At 41.0% G+C, this 22,487-nt stretch overlaps 2 protein-coding genes across 4 annotated transcripts; one reads left to right on the top strand and one right to left on the bottom strand.

The window, feature by feature from the left end:
- Nucleotides 1-576: 576 nt before the first annotated feature.
- On the bottom strand, nucleotides 577-1,122 carry LOC139448817 (uncharacterized). The gene has a single exon (XM_071230347.1). It carries the CDS (start codon nucleotides 1,120-1,122, stop codon nucleotides 577-579), a length of 546 nt encoding a protein of 181 aa, XP_071086448.1.
- Nucleotides 1,123-8,253: 7,131 nt separating this feature from the next.
- On the top strand, nucleotides 8,254-15,159 carry LOC139447307 (uncharacterized). Of its 3 annotated transcripts, XM_071228611.1 has the most exons (8): nucleotides 8,254-8,315; nucleotides 9,934-10,017; nucleotides 11,631-11,728; nucleotides 11,969-12,305; nucleotides 12,541-12,647; nucleotides 13,015-13,351; nucleotides 13,799-14,242; nucleotides 14,828-15,159. In XM_071228611.1, coding segments are annotated over exons 2-8 (1,404 nt in total). In that variant the 5' UTR covers nucleotides 8,254-8,315; nucleotides 9,934-9,938; the 3' UTR covers nucleotides 14,830-15,159. The 3 variants fall into 3 exon arrangements, with proteins under 3 accessions (XP_071084712.1, XP_071084710.1, XP_071084711.1); XM_071228609.1 differs by lacking the exon at nucleotides 14,828-15,159 and having other exon boundaries at nucleotides 13,799-14,250; XM_071228610.1 differs by lacking the exons at nucleotides 8,254-8,315; nucleotides 14,828-15,159 and having other exon boundaries at nucleotides 9,849-10,017; nucleotides 13,799-14,250.
- The last annotated feature ends 7,328 nt before the right edge of the window (nucleotides 15,160-22,487 follow it).

Genomic DNA, 22,487 nt, shown 5'->3' with positions numbered 1-22,487 from the left:
CTCATTTCAAATTCTCGGTGGGTGTCATCACTACCTGTCATTCAGTCATACCTATTAGGTGCCGTTTATATTTTCCTCTTGCTGTAGGGCGGTCGGGTAGCCTAGTGGTTAAAGCGTTCGCTCGTCACGCTGAAGACCCGGGTTCGATTCCCGACATGGGTACAATGTGTGAAGCCCATTTCTGGTGTCCCCCGCCGTGCATTTGCTGGAATATTGCTAAAAGCGGCGTACAACCATACTCACTCATACACTCTTCTTGCTGAAACCTTATTTAACAAGGACAGCAATAATCATTTATCAAATATTTGTTGTTTAATAAATGCTGTGAAATGATTGCATACGGTGATTTTGTTGTTGACCAGAACAGAAGTTATTACAAAAGTATAAAATAGCTGCATGTTATATAGTTTGTTCTGATATTTCCAATATCAACGAAAATACACACGAGCTAACCTTGTGCGCATATTATACACTTTGTATATATTTTGGGAAGAATACTCTCACATTTTCGGGAAATATTATTTCGACCTTTCAGTTCCCCCTAGGTAATCCAATACTAGCCAATCACCATGTTATTTACACAAGTGGAAACAGGCGGGCACAGGTGGGAACAGGCGGGCACAGGTGGGTACAGGCGGGCACAGGTGGAAACAGGCGGGCACAGGTGGAAACAGGCGGGCACAGGTGGAAACAGGCGGACACAGGTGGGTACAGGCGGGCACAGGTGGGAACAGGCGGGCACAGGTGGGTACAGGCGGGCACAGGTGGGAACAGGCGGGCACAGGTGGGAACAGGCGGGCACAGGTGGAAACAGGCGGACACAGGTGGGCACAGGCGGGCACAGGTGGGAACAGGCGGGCACAGGTGGGTACAGGCGGGCACATGTGGGAACAGGCGGGCACAGGTGGGAACAGGTGGGAATGCGGGCACAGTTTGGCACAGGTGGAAACAGGCGGGCACAGGTGGGAACAGGCGGGCACAGGTGGGTACAGGCCGGCACAGGCGGGCACAGGTGGAAACAGGAGTGCACAGGCGGGCACAGGTGGGAACAGGCGGACACAGGTAGGAACAGGCGGACACAGGTAGGAACAGGCGGGCACAGGTGGGAACAGGCGGGCTCATGTGCGGCCATTCGGGTGATGTTTTTTTCTGCTGGAGGTAGTCAATTATAAAACGTGCATTTGGACACGAGCCCCACCTAGGTTGCCTCACCTTTTCGGACATACCCTTTTCGACCAAACACCAAATGGCCTGGCGGGCCCGAGCGCGAAATACGGATATGTCGGAAAGCGCACGTTAAATTCCTAATTTAAGTAAATAAGTACGAGCGTTTTCGTCTTGGAAGACAAACCATGGGCTATCATGGCTCGCAGACGGCACACTAGACTAACATCTTGTCTCTGAAATGAACATATCGTACAGAAAAAAACAGTTGTTAAATTATCTTAAAAACAATTAATAAAAAGGAGCCCAGAGACTCTCTTCATATTCATATGCTGTAGAAATCTAGACTTTGATATATTTGTATCAGGGTCTGTAAGACAGACTAACGGCACACCTATTGGCGCCAGTATGTCGTCTCCGTAGTTTAGTCCAGTGACCCTTCCATGGGCAATATGCAATAGCGTTCTGGCAACCATAGTGATCTCGCCCATATCATTACAGTTCTACCCCACAATCTGGCATGTTGAATTACGTTAACGTTAGCATTGTTGTCTTGCTGGAATATGTGAATTTGTTCACGGTGGTACAACACGTGAGAGCCGAGCATCCAGACACCTTCTTATCGCCAAGTCAGTAACATGGCGCAAATGAACAATGATTTGATTGTTGTTTGAGCTCGAATTCTTTTGGCCTGATTCTGATTAATCAACCCCGGACCTGTGTTGTTGATCTTGGAAACCCCGTGCGGGGCCGATCATTAAAGTTCTGTTGGAAACTGTTCCAAAGTCTACAAATCACAGACTGAGACACATTCAGTATATTTGCTACCTCTCGCGGAGTTCTACCAGTTTGATGCTTACCAATAGCCCTTAGGCGTTCATCATGTTGTAGACAAGGCATTCCCAATCTGATCACAGATACTACATTAAAGCAAGAGCAGAGAGCCTACTTGTTACTGTGGATAATGAAAATCAACAATAATAATGGTTCAGGGTGATTTGACGACCTTTCACTGAAGTGTCAAAAGCAAGAAGTGACACCGACCAACGTACGCTTAGGAATGGTCCACGTGGAATTTTACGAATGGGTCCATGGTTTTGGTTGGAAACCGTTCTATCTCTTGACGGTCATTTTCAAAGCTGATTTTTCATAACATTCATACTTCGTGATCACCTACTATTTTCGTTAAACGATATTTATTTCCACTTGGTACATTGGAAGGGGATTGATAAACAGGCAGAGCCTACATGAATATTTCTCACTATCAAAGTTCGAACAAGCAGCAGTAGTATTAATGTCATACAGTAGTATAAACTTGATATTAAGTCACATGTGGTACAACAAAGGTAAAACAGTTGTTGGTGAGATATATATAAGAGTGCATGTTTAGACAAATCTTTTGCTCATGGAGAGAAAATGATGTACAGGGTCAACGGTATTCAACAGTATTTCTTCGTCTAAGCTGACGTTACCAAACAGGACGGTTCGTAGGTCATATCCATTAACATCATAACAGCATTCAGATCTAAACTCTGTATAATTTAGTGTAAAGCAATTTCATTGAAAAAATACATGATCATGAACATTTAGCATTATCGCTACTTTTTTATGGAGAGTATCAATCAATCAATACTTTATTTAGTACGAAGGCCAGAGGCGCACATACAAATAACAGTTTACAAGTATGGTAGTGGCAAAATACATAATTTCAAACATTCAATTTGTTTAACAAATACTTTCTTCTTTCATACGCATGATAAATATACAGGCATAGTGATTTTATTTGTTCTGTATTGTTTGTGGCAATTATGTTTTTAAATAGATGCATATTTACATTAGTTATACAAGTCTTTGGTTGATATTTAATTATAATAGCATCAAAAGTAGCATATACAAGTAGAAAAAGATATTCGTCCTGTATACCTCGATCACATAAGGGGCAGTTTCTCATGCCTATATCAATTTTTTGCCACCTCATTATTGATCAACTGCAATAGTCCCCCTCTAAACTTTACTTCGTAGCTTTAATTCGCTAATTGCATAAAGACATTTTTCTGGCTCTAACAAACTTTATATATTTTTTATAAAGGTTATATCTTGAACTGTTATTTGTAGTAGATCCTCGGGCGGTCCTCGTGCATTGACACTATTTTACACCAGTATCCAACACTACGAGTGAGTGAGACGGGTTTAATGCCGCTTTTAACAGTATTCCAGTTATATCACAGCGTGTCAGCTTAATGTGGGAGGAAAACCCAAAGTGATGCAGGTCTCAAACGTTTACCGCTTCGGTGAAACCCACGAGCACGGGTATGGTGTTGACATACCTAGAAACATAATCGGGGCGAACCGGGACGCGAATCCACAATCATAGGTTTCTGGTGTGGCCAAGGGACGCAACTCTGTAATCGCGGTGCATCAGACGACTGGGCCACCATAAAAAGAATACTACGAACAAGTGAGTTGAAATACATTGGATATCGGCCACATTTACCATAAACTATAGCATTTGGTGTTTGTGGTCCTATTTGAGTTGTTTTGTTTGTTTGTTGTTTAATGCCGCACTCCAATATTCCAGCAATATGACGGCGGTCTAAATAATATTCGAGTCTGAACAAGACAATCCAGCGATTGACATCAGGAGCATCGGTCCACGCAATTGGGATACGATAACATGCATCAACCAAGTCCGCGAGCCTGACCACCCGATCCCCTTAGTCGCCTCTTATGACAAGCATAGTCGCCTTATAGGGCAAGCATGGGTTGCTAAAGACCTATCCTACCCGGATTTTCAAGGGCCTTGTCCTATTTGTAAGAAGGTTTTACAACCTCGGTAGATTTTCTCTATACTCTCAAATCTATTGATCCCAAAAATGTCAGATGCATACAAAAGAATCGGACTACTCTGACAATCAAATAACTTAAAGAACACGTTGGAGGCAGTAGCAGATATGTTTCTTGTTGTAGTAAGTAACGCATATCAAGCCTTTTTGACACGTAGCGCTTTATCAGCAATACATATACTTCGGCTAAATTTACAGATGAAGACTAATCCTAGATGTCTATTAACAACGTCTACAACTTGTCCTATAGAGTACCATACTTCTTTAACTGATACGTTTCCTCATCTTTTAAAAACAACATTTGCTTTGTGCAAGTTGACAGTTATTCCGAAACCTATCTGCATATGAATCTAGAATAAAGAAAGAGCATATACATTAACCTCATTATGCAAAACAACCCAGGACGGGCTGACTCATATGACCAATGACAGCAGTGATTGTTTTCCTGTCATATTGTTGGTTTAGCTGTAAAGTCCCTGTTTCCCGGATGAGGTTATCAACGTGTCGTGTCTTCATCAGTGTCACAACAAGAGCACATTACACATTTTTTCTTACCAAGCTACAGTTACAGATTAAATAAGTCTTATTTGATATAGAAATTAATAGGCACATATTCGTCAATTTTGAAAGGAAACTTCAGTATTTCTATTTACATTTTGCGCTGTGACTATTATTGAATATTGTTGAAAGCGTCGTAAAACCAATCTCTCCTACATTATATTTACATTTAAATTACATTACATGTATAAACATACATAGATAGTCGGGGAAATATGCGTGTAGACATTCGAGTAGACAGACCAAACTATGTTCGAGTAAACTATGGAGTACACTTACGTGTAGACATTAAAGTTGACGATGTTGTTTGAGAAGACTATGGAGTAAACATACGTGGAGACATTAAAGTTGACGATGTTGTTTGAGAAGACTATGGAGTACACTTACGTGGAGACATTAAAGTTGACGATGTTGTTTGAGAAGACTATGGAGTACACTTACGTGTAGACATTAAAGTTGACGATGTTGTTTGAGAAGACTATGGAGTACACTTACGTGTAGACATTAAAGTTGACGATGTTGTTTGAGAAGACTATGGAGTACACTTACGTGGAGACATTAAAGTTGACGATGTTGTTTGAGAAGACTATGGAGTAAACTTACGTGGAGACATTAAAGTTGACGATGTTGTTTGAGAAGACTATGGAGTACACTTACGTGTAGACATTAAAGTTGACGATGTTGTTTGAGAAGACTATGGAGTACACTTACGTGGAGACATTAAAGTTGACGATGTTGTTTGAGAAGACTATGGAGTACACTTACGTGGAGACATTAAAGTTGACGATGTTGTTTGAGAAGACTATGGAGTACATTTACGTGTAGACATTAAAGTTGACGATGTTGTTCGAGAAGACACTCAAGTAATCCTATGAATAGACATTCGAGTACACATACGGATAGACATTCGAGTACACATAAGAATAGACAGACATTGGAGTACACATACGAATAGCCATTGAGTACACATACGGATAGACATTCGAGTACACATGCGGATAGACACTCAAGTGCACATACGAATAAACATTCGAGTACACATACGAATAAACATTCGAGTACACATACGAATAGACAGACATTCGAGTACACATACAGATGGACACTCGAGTACACATACGAATAAACATTCGAGTACACATACGAATAGACAGACATGCGAGCACACATACAGATGGACACTCGAGTACACATACGAATAGACATTCCAGTACACATACGAATAGACAGACACTCGAGTACACATAAGAATAGACAGACACTCGAGTACACATACAGATAGACAGACATTCGAGTACACATACGAATAGACATTCGAGTAAACATACGAATAGACAGACATTCGAGTACACATACAGATGGACACTCGAGTACAAATACGGATAGACAGACATTCGGGTACACATACGGATAGACATTCGAGTACACATACGGATAGACAGACATTCGGGTACACATACAGATAGACAGACATTCAAATACACATACGGATGACACTCGAGTACACATACGAATAAACATTCGAGTAAACATACGAATAGACAGACATTCGAGTACACATACAGATGGACACACGAGTACACATACGAATAGACATTCGAGTACACATACGGATAGACATTCGAGTACACATGTGAATAGACATTCGAGTACACATAGAGATAGACATTTGAGTACACATACGAATAGACATTCGAGTACACATACGGATAGACAGACATTCGGGTACACATACGAATAGACATTCGAGTACACATACGGATAGACAGACATTCGGGTACACATACGGATAGACATTCGAGTACAAATACGGATAGACAGACATTCGGGTACACATACGAATAGACATTCGGGTACACATACGGATAGACAGACATTCGGGTACACATACGGATAGACAGACATTCGGGTACACATACGAATAGACAGACATTCGGGTACACATACGAATAGACATTCGGGTACACATACGGATAGACAGACATTCGGGTACACATACGAATAGACATTCGAGTACACATACGGATAGACAGACATTCGGGTACACATACGGATAGACATTCGAGTACAAATACGGATAGACAGACATTCGGGTACACATACGAATAGACATTCGGGTACACATACGGATAGACAGACATTCGGGTACACATACGGATAGACAGACATTCGGGTACACATACGAATAGACAGACATTCGGGTACACATACGAATAGACATTCGGGTACACATACGGATAGACAGACATTCGGGTACACATACACTTTCCCGTAAACATTCAGTGAGACATTCGTGTAGTCATTAGGATTTACATATTCGAGCAGACACACCAGAAGACATTCGAGTAAAAATATGAGCAGACATTGAGTAGATGCATCCGAGTTAAGATACGACTAGAGATTCACGTAGATATTCGAGTTGACAAAGCGATATATAGAATTTCGAATGAACAATCAAGCAGACATAGGAAACGAACACTTGTAGACATTCGAGTTAACATACGAGTAGGCATTCAAGGACACTTTCTAGTAGACATTAGACGAGTAAATATACGAGTTTGACATACGGATGAACATACGGGAATGGACATTATAGATAATCGAGTATATATTCGAGTAGATATGTAGATATAAACAGTTTAACAGACACAGTTGGTTGGTAATCGAGGAGACACATTTGAGTGGATATATATGAGCAGACATTCTAGTAACCTTGAAGCACATCCCACTGTTAGACTGTGACAAAGCATTCTTTTGCAGAACGTATTTGAAAAACAGACCAGAAATTCATTATGTAATGGCGCCCTAAACGAGGACTTAATCAATCGCTAGAACAGTTGTCAATATGCTTACAGGTGCGACAGGAAACAGAGCCCTGAACAAGGACATCTTATGCGTCTCCCGTTTTTTTTTCTCCCCAGGGACGGCCGGGTAGCCTAGTGGTTAAAGCGTTCGCTCGTCACGCCGAAGACCCGGGTTCGATTCCCGACATGGGTACAATGTGTGAAGCCCATTTCTTGTGTCCCACGCCGTGATATTGCTGGAATATTGCTAAAATCGACGTAAAACCATACTCAGTCAGTCAGTCAGTCAGTTTTTCTCCCCAAAGCCTTCCGTAATAATATTTACATGTATATGAACATCGTTGCAGGTAACATAATGTAACAAAACATTCTACATAATATTTACTGAGCTTTTAAAAATTATACAAATATTTGAAATTATTTAATAGTTATTGTTACATTTTTCTGTCACTATATGAGGTCGACTTTTGGACGGCTCCAAATTTTAAACTGCGGGTCAGTGCCCCCCTTGCGACTCATGTTTTCTACAAAATTTGAAATATTTCATTTTACTGTCAAAATACAAACGGTTCCGTTAATTCCGAGTGTACATAATTGACGTCCAGTAGTCTATAAGTGAAAAATAATGTATCGTTTAAACAATAGATTGACGTCATATATGTGCTTTATGTAGTTTCGTGATCCGGAGGAGCGTGCAATTCATGGAACTGGGCCGGAACCTTCAACACACTAAACAATATATCACATGAACGTTCAGATTGACGGGCATGCATAACAAGGCAGGCGTTATATATAGCGCGTTTCCAAGAAATCCTGGACAGTTTAACTGCGCGTGATAAAACGTTCATCCGGGTCTTCACTGTATATAAGTCACAGGGATGTCACAAAAAAAACGTTCAGCTGACGCCGGCTACAGTACAGTGCGAACACGTTTGACGACTTACAGGTATGGAAACAGAATCATATTCACTATCGCACTGTTATGTTTAGTTAAACACATGTTATCACGGATAGTCTATAGTACATAGGAAGGGGTTACCGTGTTAATTTATCTGTAAACTCTTACAACTTGATATGTTTTAAAATGTTGGAAATGTTACACTTAACTTTCATGAGAAGTAATTAAACTTGTATATGCAAAACAACTTCTACCGAGTACTGATTGTGTTCTTTACAGGAAATGTTTACAGGCGCTTTGTGAAACAACTGAACGCTGAAAAACTACTATTTTTGTGCACAGACTTATCAATCTGTGAAGACATATACTTCATATCACCATTATTGATTAATATTTATCAGTTATCAATTAATGTATGTGATTCCAGTTATGTTTGTACTTGTATATAATGTTATGCGGATAACACCATGAACATTCTTTACTGACATATATTTTGTTATTCATGTGATTGCGCGTCATCTTGTGTTACAAACCACGAACTGTAGAGTCAAACCGCTCCCATCACTGATCATATTCGAAACACAAAATAGTTGATAGACTTATGGAAAATGGAAACAAAAGTGCATAATTTTTTATTTCATCAAAGTGAAGACTAATATACATGAATCATATTTTTTGTGAACAAATTACGATATATAGAGGATATTTCATGTGTCCCAAGAAATATCTCCTTTTCCCCCCGGCACGAGATGAAAGAAACATGATATTTCACGAGACACGTGGAATGTCCTATTTATTATGTACTTTGAGTGTTTGTGTGTCTACCAGAAAATTAAATTATTTCTTTACAATGTAAAACCTTGAAATGAAATTCTCCCTACCTTACACACAGGGACGGTTCACCTCCACTTGTATTTGCGACTTAAAAAGTAGTTTTGTGTTTGCGAAAAAATTAAATGTATAAAATAAGTAGCAAAAAATATTTAGGGTCACGAAAATTCTTTATCATATATATGATTATATACAAATCAGAATTAACAAAAAATATTCTTGAAACTTCGAGACCTCTGTTGGAAGGTAGAGAATACACGCTGGTCAAGTAATAATAACGGCGTTTTTCAAAACGAACCGTCTCGAGGTTAAATGAGCAATTTACAGTGAAATATCAAGCGATATGTTCATTGCAATGACAATATCCTTTTTCTCAACTTCAGAAAAAACCTCGGTATATAAACTCTTATAGCCTCATATCGTTATTTGTTCATACAAGAATATCATTCATGCACATTTGTCTTCACCAAGGGTGGGGGGGGATGAGATATTTTCACTTTGCCCTCGTCACTTGGTGAGAGAAACATATGTATTCGATATCTTGATGTGGGGTACACAAATACTTTGTCGGCAGGATAGCCTGAATAAAAATCAGAAAAACAGCCATTTGTTTTAGCGTCTCCACGTCTTCATTTATTCGCCCCTATCGGGTGACAAAGTTGCAAATGGTGATACCTCATTATCAGAAACCTCGATAGTGACGATATTTGATCTCCCCACCTACTCGACATGACACTCAACAAAATGTACACATTATAACAGCGAACATATCACTCAGCAATAGGTGGTCATTAGATAAGTGAACATGGCACTCACCAATATGTACGTATTGCAGAAAGAATGATGGCGACGATGCAGTTGCTGACGACGCTGGTGGCTGTTGCACTAGTACCATCTGTCGCTAACGGGATTTGTCTGCGTGAGTATTTAGGACAATCCTTGAGCTCCGTAAAGTGATTCTTCTGTACTTCACACAGGTCACAGGCTACTAAAGAGCAGAGGGCCATTAACGTAGAAAAACATCTCTCACTGGCAATAATTTGAGCAGTTGTACCCTAGGGCCAATGGTTCTACCTGGGACTCTTAAGGCTGAATGTTGAGAGACTCCCGAATAATCACACGATCGGACACGATCCTTGACAGAATAGGGCAAGTTACTGTTTTCAGTCCTCCTTATAGTTACCTTCTGCCAAAGGGTCATATGTACCCTTTGTTCGTGATGACATTACTAATAGGTCAGTGCCACCTTCTGCCAAAGGGTAATATGTACTTTATGTTCGTGATGACATTACTAATAGTACCCCCTTCCCCTAAAGGGTAATATGTACCTTATATTCGTGATGACATTACTAATAGGTCAGCACCACCTTCTGCCAAAGGGTAATATGTACCCTATGTTCGTGGTGACATTACTAACAGAGCAGTACCACCTTGTGCCAAAGGGTAATATGTACCCTATGTTCTTGGTGACATTACTAACAGAGCAGTACCACCTTATGCCAAAGGGTAATATGTACCCTATGTTCGTGGTGACATTACTAATAGGTCAGTGCCACCTTCTGCAGGGGTAATATGTACCTTATGTTCGTGATGACATTACTTATAGTACCACCTTCTCCTAAAGGGTAATATGTTCCTTATGTTCGTGGTGACATTACTAATAGGTCAGTACCACCTTCTGCCAAAGGGTAATATGTACCATTTGTTCGTGATGACATTTCTTATAGTACCACCTTCTCCTAAAGGGTAATATGTACCTTATGTTCGTTGTAACATTACTAATAGGTCAGTACCACCTTCTGTCACAGGGTAATATGTACCTTATGTTCGTGATGACATTACTAATAGGTCAGTACCACCTTCTGTCAGAGGGTAATATGTACCTTATGTTCGTGATGATATTACCAATAGGTCAGTATTACCTTCTGCAAAGGGTGATATGTACCTTATGTTCGTAGTAACTTTATGTGCACCCAGGGAGAGCACATTTCACTGTTTAGTTTGATGTCACATTCTCTGAAAAACAAACAGAATTACAGACTTAATCTTTGGACTATCAGCTTCCACGTCACCTTCTATTTGATACATTGGTTGTGCCTGTGTGAGTGCCCTGATGATTTTCAACGTTGAAGACGTGATATTACCATCCAGTCATGAGGGTGTTGTGGCGTTAACGTCATGTTATAGTCCTTTGAGTTTGCGTTGTACTAGGGTATAACGTCAGTAAGTTGCGTCAGATTAATTTATCGTAATTAAACATAACGTTAAGTAAAGTAAAGGTCAAAGGTGCCATACATTCTACATGAATACATTGTACTTTATTGTACACTTTCATTATGTTTTGTGCAAGGGTGTTTGTGATACACCAGATGACCTTAGTTGTAACTAGCCTACTCTCATATAATATTCCATAAGAAATCTGTGAACTTAACATAGATTAAGCATTTTCCATATGCTGCTGCGATTCTTTTGATTAAAAGATAAGGATTTCACGTTTCTAATGTGACATTTTCTACATTACATGTGGTGTAGCCTACGTGGAACTTGCGACTACCACAACTTACAGCTACCAGTCCCTCCACGAACAGGGCGTAGATTTGGCTCCTGGCGCCACGTCATTCAAGTTCAAGGTGAGTCAGGGTGTGTGGGTGTGAGTACGGTTTGCAATATTCAAGCAATATCACGGTGAGGGACACCAGGAAAGAGCTTCACGCATTGTGCCCATGTGAGGATTCGAACCAGGGTCGTCGGTGTGACGAGCGAACGCTTTAACCGCTGGACTACCCACCCCACTGCCCCTAGGTAAGCCAGAAAGAAAAGTGATTTTATTTATAAATTCCGTGTTGTACAGTTAAGTTGCTTTCTCCAAGGTCCGCGCGTCAAACGATGCTCACCTGGCCCTGCTACGGGATGATGGAGTAACCGATCAGAACATATACGAGGTGGTGATTGGCGGATGGGGCAACACCCAATCAGTTATCAGAACAGGCATGCAGCACACCAACAGAGTAACAGTTCGCCACACACCTTTGAGTGCAACCCAGTTCCGTGATTTCTGGATTTCTTGGGAGAATGGTGTGATCTCTGTTGGGGCAGGGACGGAGGTCGGAGTTGGGAGGTTCATGTCGTGGAGAGACCCATCCCCTCACGCCGTCAGGTTCATCGCTGTGTCTACTGGATGGGGGTCAACGGGTCAGTGGCAGTTTGGTAAGTAGCTTATTGTCACCGTCTGCAGTAAACAATGATGTGAATGACAAGAAATGTTTTTTTGTGTGACATCCGTTTCTCAATTTTAAATCTGTTTTCACCTTTACACTCATTATGTGAGATTTGCAACGTTCAGCTGGGGCCGCATTTTCTGAACAGAAATCTAATAGAAAACGTTAATTATCGGTATTTTATTTGTTTAATCGTATTATTTTCTACAATGCGTGTGGATCAGCCCTGTCTTCTGATGTCTCACTTGCGACGAACACAGTTTACCGATACCAGTCGCTTCATAATCTGGGTGTGGATTTGGCGCCTGGAGCCACGTCATTCACGTTCAAGGTAAGCCTTGTTTGTTTTGTTGTTTATTGCACAGTCGGTTAATTCAAGCTATATCTCGGCAGCCTGTAAATAATCGAGTATGTGCTAAGTAGTCCTAAAATATCCGGTGGTTGTTATTAAAACCAACGCCCAAAGAATGATGCACACGTCCGATGGCACGATTGACAACCCGACCAAATTGAATCAACCAAGAATTAACACATTGTCATATATGTTTACACATGAATTTATACAGTTCCTTTGTAAACGGTCAGTACAAATGTTATCAGTTCGAACCAGCCACACGTTTTTTATAGGTAAGAGAATGATCATAAGAACAAAATATTCTATAAATTCCGTGTTGTACAGTTAAGTTGCTTTCTCCAAGGTCCGCGCGTCAAACGATGCTCACCTGGCCCTGCTACGGGATGATGGAGTAACCGATCAGAACATATACGAGGTGGTGATTGGCGGATGGGGCAACACCCAATCAGTTATCAGAACAGGCATGCAGCACGCCAACAGAGTAACAGTTCGCCACACACCTTTGAGTGCATCCAAGTTCCGTGATTTCTGGATTTCTTGGGAGAATGGTGTGATCTCTGTTGGGGCAGGGACGGAGGTCGGAGTTGGGAGGTTCATGTCGTGGAGAGACCCCTCCCCTCACACCGTCAGGTTCATCGCTGTGTCTACTGGATGGGGGTCAACGGGACTGTGGCAGTTTGGTAAGTAGCTTATCGTCACCGTCAGAAGTAGTATCTGGTTGATGGAGTGAGTTGTGCTTTATTCCTCTTTGTAGGGTATTTCACAGCGTGCCATGCGCTGATTGTAGACACTTTCACGGTGAATATTGCAGAAATGCTGACGATTATAAAGGCATTTTTTAAAACGTTTTATCAATAAAAATACAAGCGGACGACTGGGCTAGGTGTGCACTTCTGGGCATGTTTAAGTATATGAAGAGAAGTTTAGTTGACAAAATGTTTGCTTTTTTTAATATTGTTGAGTATGGGATGAATATGTGTTGTTGTTTTGCATTTACTACCTGACCAGAAAGAAAACCGATTGGATGTCTGTATAAACATTAGTCAAGCACCAAAACTACCCCGAATCTGTGTTTTCTCCAACATAAGCACAATAACACAACTGTATTTCCAAAGTTCCTATTTCAGAGCGCATCCTTCCACTGGTTTGTTTGGAAACGGCCAACGACTACCACTACCACTCCCTCCATGACCGTGGATTTCACCTCAATGGACGAACATCCTTCACCTTTTGGGTAAAGACTACCAATGACGCTCACATTGCGTTACTACGCAACAAAGGCGACTACGACCAAAACATGTACGAAATCGTCATCGGAGGCTGGCGAAACACCCAGTCTGTCATCAGAGACAGGAAGCAAGGGAGAAACCTTGCGCGTGCGCGTCACGCTCCACTGTCAGGGAACAAGCACCTGCCCTTCTGGATCAGCTTCAGCGATGGTACAATCGCCGTTGGTGCTGGCACAGAGGTCGGGAGACGTCAGTTCATGTCTTGGAGAGACCCATCTCCAACACTGATCAGCTATGTGGGCGTGGCAACGGGTTGGGGGTCTACGGGAAAATGGCTTTTTTGTGAGTAAACAAGTTCTTACTTCATGACGTTATTAACATTATTTTTCGTTCTTTCGCTTAAAAAAAAATAATATTGCGGTCGTCAGTGTAACCTGTATCTTGCTAAAAGGAATTCTACTCTTCTCTAGCTAATATTCAATAGCAAAATAGATGTATGTCTTACACAACCAATAAAGCAAATACTTTAGTCTATTTATCTCGGTGTGTTGTAACTCTCGTCAATGTACAACTGCAATAGCCGCTAGTGACCACAGGTTTGGAGGCGTTCTGACTATGAAATGTGAAACATCACAACAGCTCAAATATCTTTGGAACACAGCTATACGTGGCACAATATTTTTTCACAATGGCAGTATTGTTTTCTATCATCTACATGGTGTGATCTACAGGCGAGATACTGCTACAAAGAATTGCATCCGATTGTTTTGCAGACCTACTTCTAACTACTATGTGTATCGAGGTGTTTTAAACTTTTGTCGAAAAGTGTTGGTATACTTGATCAAAAGATACTCTCAGATGATGGTGATATTCTCTAGTTCTGCATTATCGTGTAAGGTTCGCTCATGGAAAAATTGTCTCTTTCAGAACCAGCCGATCCACAAGATGAACAAAACCATTGCAACTGTTGTAAAGATGGGGAAACATGTACCTGGCTCCCTGTTGATGGACGAGAACAGCACAGCAGTTGAAGATCCTATTCCAATGCATGGACATGAATAATGAACCTTTAATAATATAAAGGACAATACTTTTCTTTGCTCATTCTACCTTAGAAGTTTTCGAAACATTCATATTTCACCTGATATAGAAATCCAATAATTGTAACCATTCAGGACAATTATTGTACTCGGTTACTCGGTTATTGTTGTTATCTACAATGCATAACCCATATAAGATGTTTTGTTCTGAAATAAAGTGACTGCAATATGAATGAGTATTGTGTTATACATACAATTCTACAGTAGGCTACGCGCATACATCATACTGCCAAAAAAAACCCCCAACTATAGTGTTTTTTCAGCGCACTGCCGCGGGACATGTATACCTAGCAGCAAGTCTCCTGAGTTGAACTACAATGTATTGTTCAGCGTCCTGCCTCGGTACATGAATGAATGGATGGATGGATGGATGGATGGATGGATTAGATTGGATTGGATTGGATGGATGGATGGATGGATGGATGGATGGATGGATTAGATTGGATTGGATGGATGGATGGATGGATGGATTACAAATACTATCATATTGTTAACACAACGCATTACATGTATGTACATGAACAATGAATTGTCAGATTATACAGGTAAGTTAGAATGGGTTATTTACATTGCTGATATTCTTTCACAGGTATAGTACAGATTTTAGGTTCCATGAACATATTTCTTTTGACACAATGCTTAAGAATTAGTCGCACAGTTTAAGGTCCATATCCTCTACGACATGTGTGATACTACCTCGGAGTGTGACCATAGCGCCTTCCGTACAGTCTTCCAGTCTTATAAACCGGTCTAGCATAACTGATTCCAACAACGTTTTGTACATAACATTTCTCTGTAGAAAACGCTCTTCACAATTCAACAGTTGATGTATATTTATATCGCAATGCCCTTCCTGGCAATATGGGGAGTATACCAAGTTACACTAAAGCATACAACATAAGGCACATTCTCCACAGTCGATGCTGCATCAATTTATTATATTGACAGCAGCGGGTGACTCGCCTTGGTGAACACCACCAAGCTGACTGTCATTCATTTCTCAATGAACGTCACTATGTCACATGATTACGTTGTCAATCGCACGTAGACCTTAAGAACTACTTTAGGGGAATTCCGCAATGTCTAAAGATAACATTAAAAATAATATTAGGGAAAAAACTGAGAGCGACATCGATGTAGGTGATGAATGATTGCAGGCTTTGAGTGAGTGAGTTTGGTTTTACGCCGCTTTTAGCAATATTCCAGCAATATCACGGCGGGGGACACCAGAAATGGGCTTCCCACATTGTACCCATGTCGGGAATCGAACCCGGGTCTTCGGCGTGACGAGCGAACGCTTTAACCACCAGGCTACCCGACCGCCTTGCAGGCTTTGAAATCAGACAGATCATGTATATGTCGGGTCACCGAAATGAAGCGTCCATTTGAAGCTATAACAGAGAATACACTACTCTCCAAAAGAAATCACCGAGCTCCACACTATCGTGACTCAGTAAATCCAACCGTACATGATATGTTATCGTATCCCAGGATTACTGGATTACTGGATTGTCTGGTCCAAACTCGATTATTTACAGACTGCCGTCATAGGGCTCGAATACTGATGAGTGCGGCGTTAAACAACAAACAAACACTGTCTATATGAAAACATCTTGAACGCGGTGTTAAACCTCATTTTACATGGCATTTAACATAACTGTCAGTCGGTTGCAATATCACGGCGTGGGACACCAGAAATGGGCTTCCCACATTGTACCCATGTCGGGAATCGAACCCGGGTCTTTGGCGTGACGAGCGAACGCTTTAACCACCAGGCTACCCGACCGCCTTGCAGGCTTTGAAATCAGACAGATCATGTATATGTCGGGTCACCGAAATGAAGCGTCCATTTGAAGCTATAACAGAGAATACACTACTCTCCAAAAGAAATCACCGAGCTCCACACTATCGTGACTCAGTAAATCCAACCGCGCCGCCTCAAGCGGTAATCCCCGTCAACAGCAGCCGTAGTATGACTCAAACACACATCAAACTTTCACAGAACGTTAATATATATCCATTTTCAGCATGAGCCGGGTCTGGATTTCTTTCCAATTCCAATGCTAACTTTACTGGGGACAACTTATATTTCAAACGAATGACATTGCGGTAGCCGCCATTTTCTGCCGTTTGTAAAACCAAGGGATGTCACTCCAAACGGAATGTTTGGGACGGATGACGTCACGACGTCAAGACTCCCCGCTTTGATATAGTTCGCTTTCAATAATTAAAGTTTGATGTTTAATGGATTGTTTTGTTATGATTAATGTATCTGTCAATGTATGGAATTTGCTCAGATGAGGCACTGTCTTCATCAGCTGATGAGCGTCAACAAATACAATTTCAATCCTTAAATACAAATACAAATGACGTCTTTCTCCGACGTTATCGAAGTCATTCTTGGTGAGAATAAGCTGGGGATAAGTCCAATGAATCTTCGTGGTATTTTGTTCTCGAGGAACTAAACTACTCCAACAGAAATATCAATATTGAAACTGTTTACGTTTAGGTATAAAAATAACCACAAGAAATTATGAAATCGTACTTCATAAAAAGGAAGTAAAAGCGAAATGGATCGTCCTATCTGAAGCGCTTCATGATAAATTTGCTCACGTGAGGCACTGTCTTCATCAGTTGATGAACGTCAACAAATACAACTTCAATCCTTAAGTGAACGGAGCAGAATCGGTTCAGTTCTCGATTCTTTGATATTTGTTCAGACAATCTCAGAGTCTCTTTATCAACAACTTGCTGTAAAAGGCGACTATACTTGTCATAAGAGGAGTAACGGGATCGGGTGGTCAGGCTCGCTGACTTGGTTGATACATGTTATCGTATCCCAGGATTACTGGATTACTGGATTGTCTGGTCCAAACTCGATTATTTACAGACTGCCGTCATAGGGCTCGAATACTGATGAGTGCGGCGTTAAACAACAAACAAACACTGTCTATATGAAAATATCTTGAACGCGGTGTTAAACCTCATTTACATGGCATTTAACATAACGGTCAGTCGGTTGCAACTTCAACTCCAAGCATGGTTTTGACCTCCTATCACACAGTCGCTCCATACATGGGTTGTCTCCCTTGCGCTGTAACAAATCATCGCAATCGCTACATGACTGGCTTGTCTCCCCTGTGTTGTTAGAGATCCAAGCTCCTTCCCAGCGCGTGACTCCTTCGTTGCACTCTCGGTAACATCACTGCCACCACTGTGGGTGCGGACATTACAAGAATCTTGAAATGTGCCCTCTAACCTCAAATGTAGCAATGCTTATTCTTTTGTTTTTGTCTTTGGGAATGCCATCATAGTTCATTTTTGTAAGGTTTACGACTGACCATATTTCCCAAACGAATCTACCTTTCGTTTTGTTTATATAGATTGGTTCGAGATTGCAGACGAAGGGAAAATCACCCAACTTCCCCCTTACATTCTTACTATACCAATTACATGATAGTTGAAATGAAATAGAAATTCAAAATTGACAAACAAAGAAAATAATTTAGCAGGGGTGAGAGTATTTGGCGTCATGGCAGTCACCACTTGTTTGTAAACATAACCGTCGGCCGGTTGCGACTAGCATGGTTGTAGCCACCTATCACAGTGGGGAGTTTTGACTGGGGGCAGCGATAGTATAGAGAGCTCCACGATCGCTATCGCTGTGGAAAACTTGGTCCGAGATCTTCTTAACAGTCGCTATATGCATGGGTTATCTCCCTTGTGCTGAAAAAGATCTACGCCATCGGTATATGAATGGCTTGTCTCCCCTGCATTGTAAGAGATCCTCCACACAGTCGCAACATGCATGTTGAGAGTCCCACCTTCGAAATGACGGTCACTGCAATCGATCATAAATAGGGAAATAGGGAAGTTGTTTTTTCATTTGGTCTGTTTCGGATTCAGTTGGGTCACGTGAACACTTCACTTAGGGTTCGACTGGGGGCTCTCATGTACAGAGAACATTCCATGAATAACTTTGCCTAATGGGATTGATAGTCTTTAGTTGCAGTCAACTTTGTGTTGCATGTCTTCCCGAAGAACGAAACCAGTTTGAATATGTTTCCACGAGGAAATGTTTTGCCACGAGCTTAAATGCATGCTTAGAAAAGTAATCACACTGTGTGTCATCATCGATGAGTGACTTTTTCTTCAAACTCTTGACTATGAATGATAGCGTTCATACAAAAACAAACAAAACAGTTACTAAAGCTGTTAATAACAGCATTGTACTCATTTTTTTACGGACAACCTTACAGTTACAGCCTGTGTAGGTTTTTGTATGACAATATTATTATTATTATTATTATTATTATTATTATTATTATTATTATTATTATTATTATCATTATTACAACTGCCACATAGAATTGCTATTTTATTTAACCATATGCTGCTATTATTATCATCGTTATAATCATCATCATCAACAGTATTGCCTTCATGTTTAATTGGGGGCGGTCGGGTAGCCTGGTGGTTAAAGCGTTCGCTCGTCACGTCGAAGATCTGGGTTCGATTCCCGACATGGGTACAATGTGTGAAGCCCACTTCTGGTGTCCCCCGCCGTGATATTGCTGGAATATTGCTAAAAGCGGCGTAAAACCATACTCACTCACTCACTCACTCAGCACCATAACACAGAATAGGAGGGAATAGTTCCTTGCATGGTACATCTCAAACTGTCCTCTGATATCTGTTAATGGCCATCACAGCTTTAGTGCCCTCACCTGCTAGGCAAGTTTAATTGTAAAAGTGGATGACATACACACTATTAGAGCAATATCCCTGTCTGTTTGATGCTGATGTTATAAAACTGTCAGGTGTAATGACGTTTGATAATAATATTTAGGGATTGACTGTGTATTGTTTTCGGTTCATTGAGGTATGAATCGGAAAACCGATGTGCAAACTGTATGAATCCGCGTACAAAAGTTTGCACATCGGTTTTTCGATTCATACCTCAATGAAACGAAAACAATACACAGTCTATGCTTATGACATTCGACGACGTAAAACATCTTTTATCTACAATAGTTTAACCAAAAACTGTTGTATATATCAAAACAGACAAAAATGACGATATTGATAAACATTCCAGGTGTAGGAATACATACAGTGGCGTGACATGAGTCAGGTGATCGTTTAATTTATGCACATAACTTTCCACGCCTACACAGTCAGTAGCCAATCAACGGAGAGTAGGATCAAAACAATGTTCATTGGACCTGTCAATTAAGGCAAGGGGCGAAAAGATCTGCAACAGTCAGACTGTTACGGCCCTGGAAGAAATATGTCCGAGAGAAGGCGGCTGTTTCAAATAACATGGTCAGTTACCGCCAAATTCAAACATTACTTCCCTGATTACTGTAAAACACAGTTGGAAAAATGCTAGTTAGAAATGAAACCCGAAGACATAAAAGCTGAACCGAGGCGAGCGAGCCTTCGGTTTCAAAGGGTAGTTTGGGCAATGAATATGCACGGAAGTCGGTAAATGTCCTGTGCGTGACGATACACGTGAGCAGAAAGGGAATTCCCTCGACTATAATATTGGGATTTCCCGACATTCTGCAGTAATAAAAGTAGTGGGCCTCGGTGGGCAATCTCAAGCTGGATGACAATGAAGAGAGCAGGACGGACCCGCCATGTGATTTTGATAAACCTTTATTTGTGAAGATGGCTTAGCACCATATATTTCTCTTTATAGAAAGTTAAAGGTTCACAGTTGTAGTGAATTATTTTGCATGAGGTTGAAAACACTCCCATGTGCGAATGTGTCAGTACAATCTAAACAGGAAATTAAACATGAAAATCAGTTTTGTTGTGTTTAAATGCGTTGGCGACCTTACAGTCAACGTACAAACATGTCCCTTGAATATGGGTGATACTTCCTCGTAAACGGGAAATATAATTTCTACGAACAATCTCTATCATACGGAAGCCTTTTAGGGCCAATTGTTTTTTTTATTTTGTTTTTTTCAAATTGAAACATACTTACTTGAAATTTCAAGATGTTATGTTGAAGTTTGAAGATACTAGGTTGAAATGTCAAGTTAGAATCTTAAAATTTCAACTTATCACCTTGAAATTTCAACTTAGTATCTTGAAAGTTCAATATACATACTAAGATGAAATTTCAAGATAATAAGTTGAAATTTTAAGTTTCCCACTTGATAGTTCAACTTTGCATCTTCAAACTTTAACATAATATCTTCAAATTTCAAGAAAAATAACAAAAAAACAAAGAAATGGCCCTAAAAGGTTTCCGTACTTTCATCTCCTTCATTTAGCTTCCGAACAGCGAGTTGTAAAGTTCGGTCCATCGAGACACTCAAAACTAAACCATGCGATTTATTTCCTTATCATAAATAGATTAATAGATTATAATATACTCAACAACAAAAGTTCATGTGACACCAATATTTTAGTGTATTTAAAAAAAAGTGAAGTTTGGTTTTCAATCTTGTAGTACATGTATGGAATCAAGTCACAAAAAACGCTACTGCTACAGAAAAGCATGCATTCCATGCAAAAGTTGACTTTTATGCAATCCCCATGCATTCACTACCAAAGAATGGGTATAAAAACATGTGGGTTAACGGGATTCCATATGCATTGTTTAGCATCGTGCTGACAACAACCACCCAGAAAAGCAACAAAGTTACGCAATTATTCAACATTACGAAATGCCAGGCCTGTCCGAAAATGAGCGTCTGAGAGCCATTGGTATGCCTGAAGCAGGATCGAGTCAACATGATGTTGCAAGACAATTTAACGTCCATAGAAACACCATTTGGTGTTTATGGCAACGTTGGCAACATACGCATGCAGTCAGAGACCTTCCTCGGAGTGGCAGGCCACACGTAACCAATCATCGATAAGATAACTGGATTCGAGCAACACGCCTACAAAATCGATTCCAGCCATCAACACTGGCTGCAAGAAGCATCTTTCACAAACCGTACGTCGTCGCCTCAGATGTGCAGGGATTGTCCCCAGAATACCCGCCAGACGTCCCATTTTGACATGAAACCACCGTCAAGCACGTCTACAGTGGTGTAGACAGCGTCTATCCTAGACGGCCATGCAGTGGGGACAAGTTCTATTCACTGACGAGTCTTGTTTTCACCCCAGCCACAGCGATGGACGGATTCGAGTGTACCGACGTCGAGGTGGACGTTACGCCAATCATTGTGTCATTGAAAAAGATCGGTTCTGGGACGGCAGCGTTATGGTTTCGGGTGGGACTACAGCAAGACAGAGGACCCGTTTGATAGAAGTTTGATAGACAGTTTGGTAGAAGGAAATCTCAATGGACAGCGCTACCGCGACGAGATCATCGGCCCTGTTGTTCTACCGTTTTTGCGTCGTCATGGCCCAGGCATTAGCTTTCAACATGACAACGCCCAGCCTCATATTGCTCGACTTGTGCAGGATGATCTTCAACAAAACAACGTGAATGTCATCCCCTGGCCGGCTCGCTCCCCTGA

The sequence above is a fragment of the Haliotis cracherodii genome, unplaced genomic scaffold (genome assembly GCF_022045235.1).
Source record: "Haliotis cracherodii isolate W230 unplaced genomic scaffold, xgHalCrac1.p SCAF_7, whole genome shotgun sequence".
In the NCBI taxonomy this organism is placed as follows: domain Eukaryota; kingdom Metazoa; phylum Mollusca; class Gastropoda; order Lepetellida; family Haliotidae; genus Haliotis; species Haliotis cracherodii.
The sequence above is the reverse complement of the archived record's forward strand: the minus strand, read 5'-3'. Positions and strand labels throughout refer to the sequence as shown.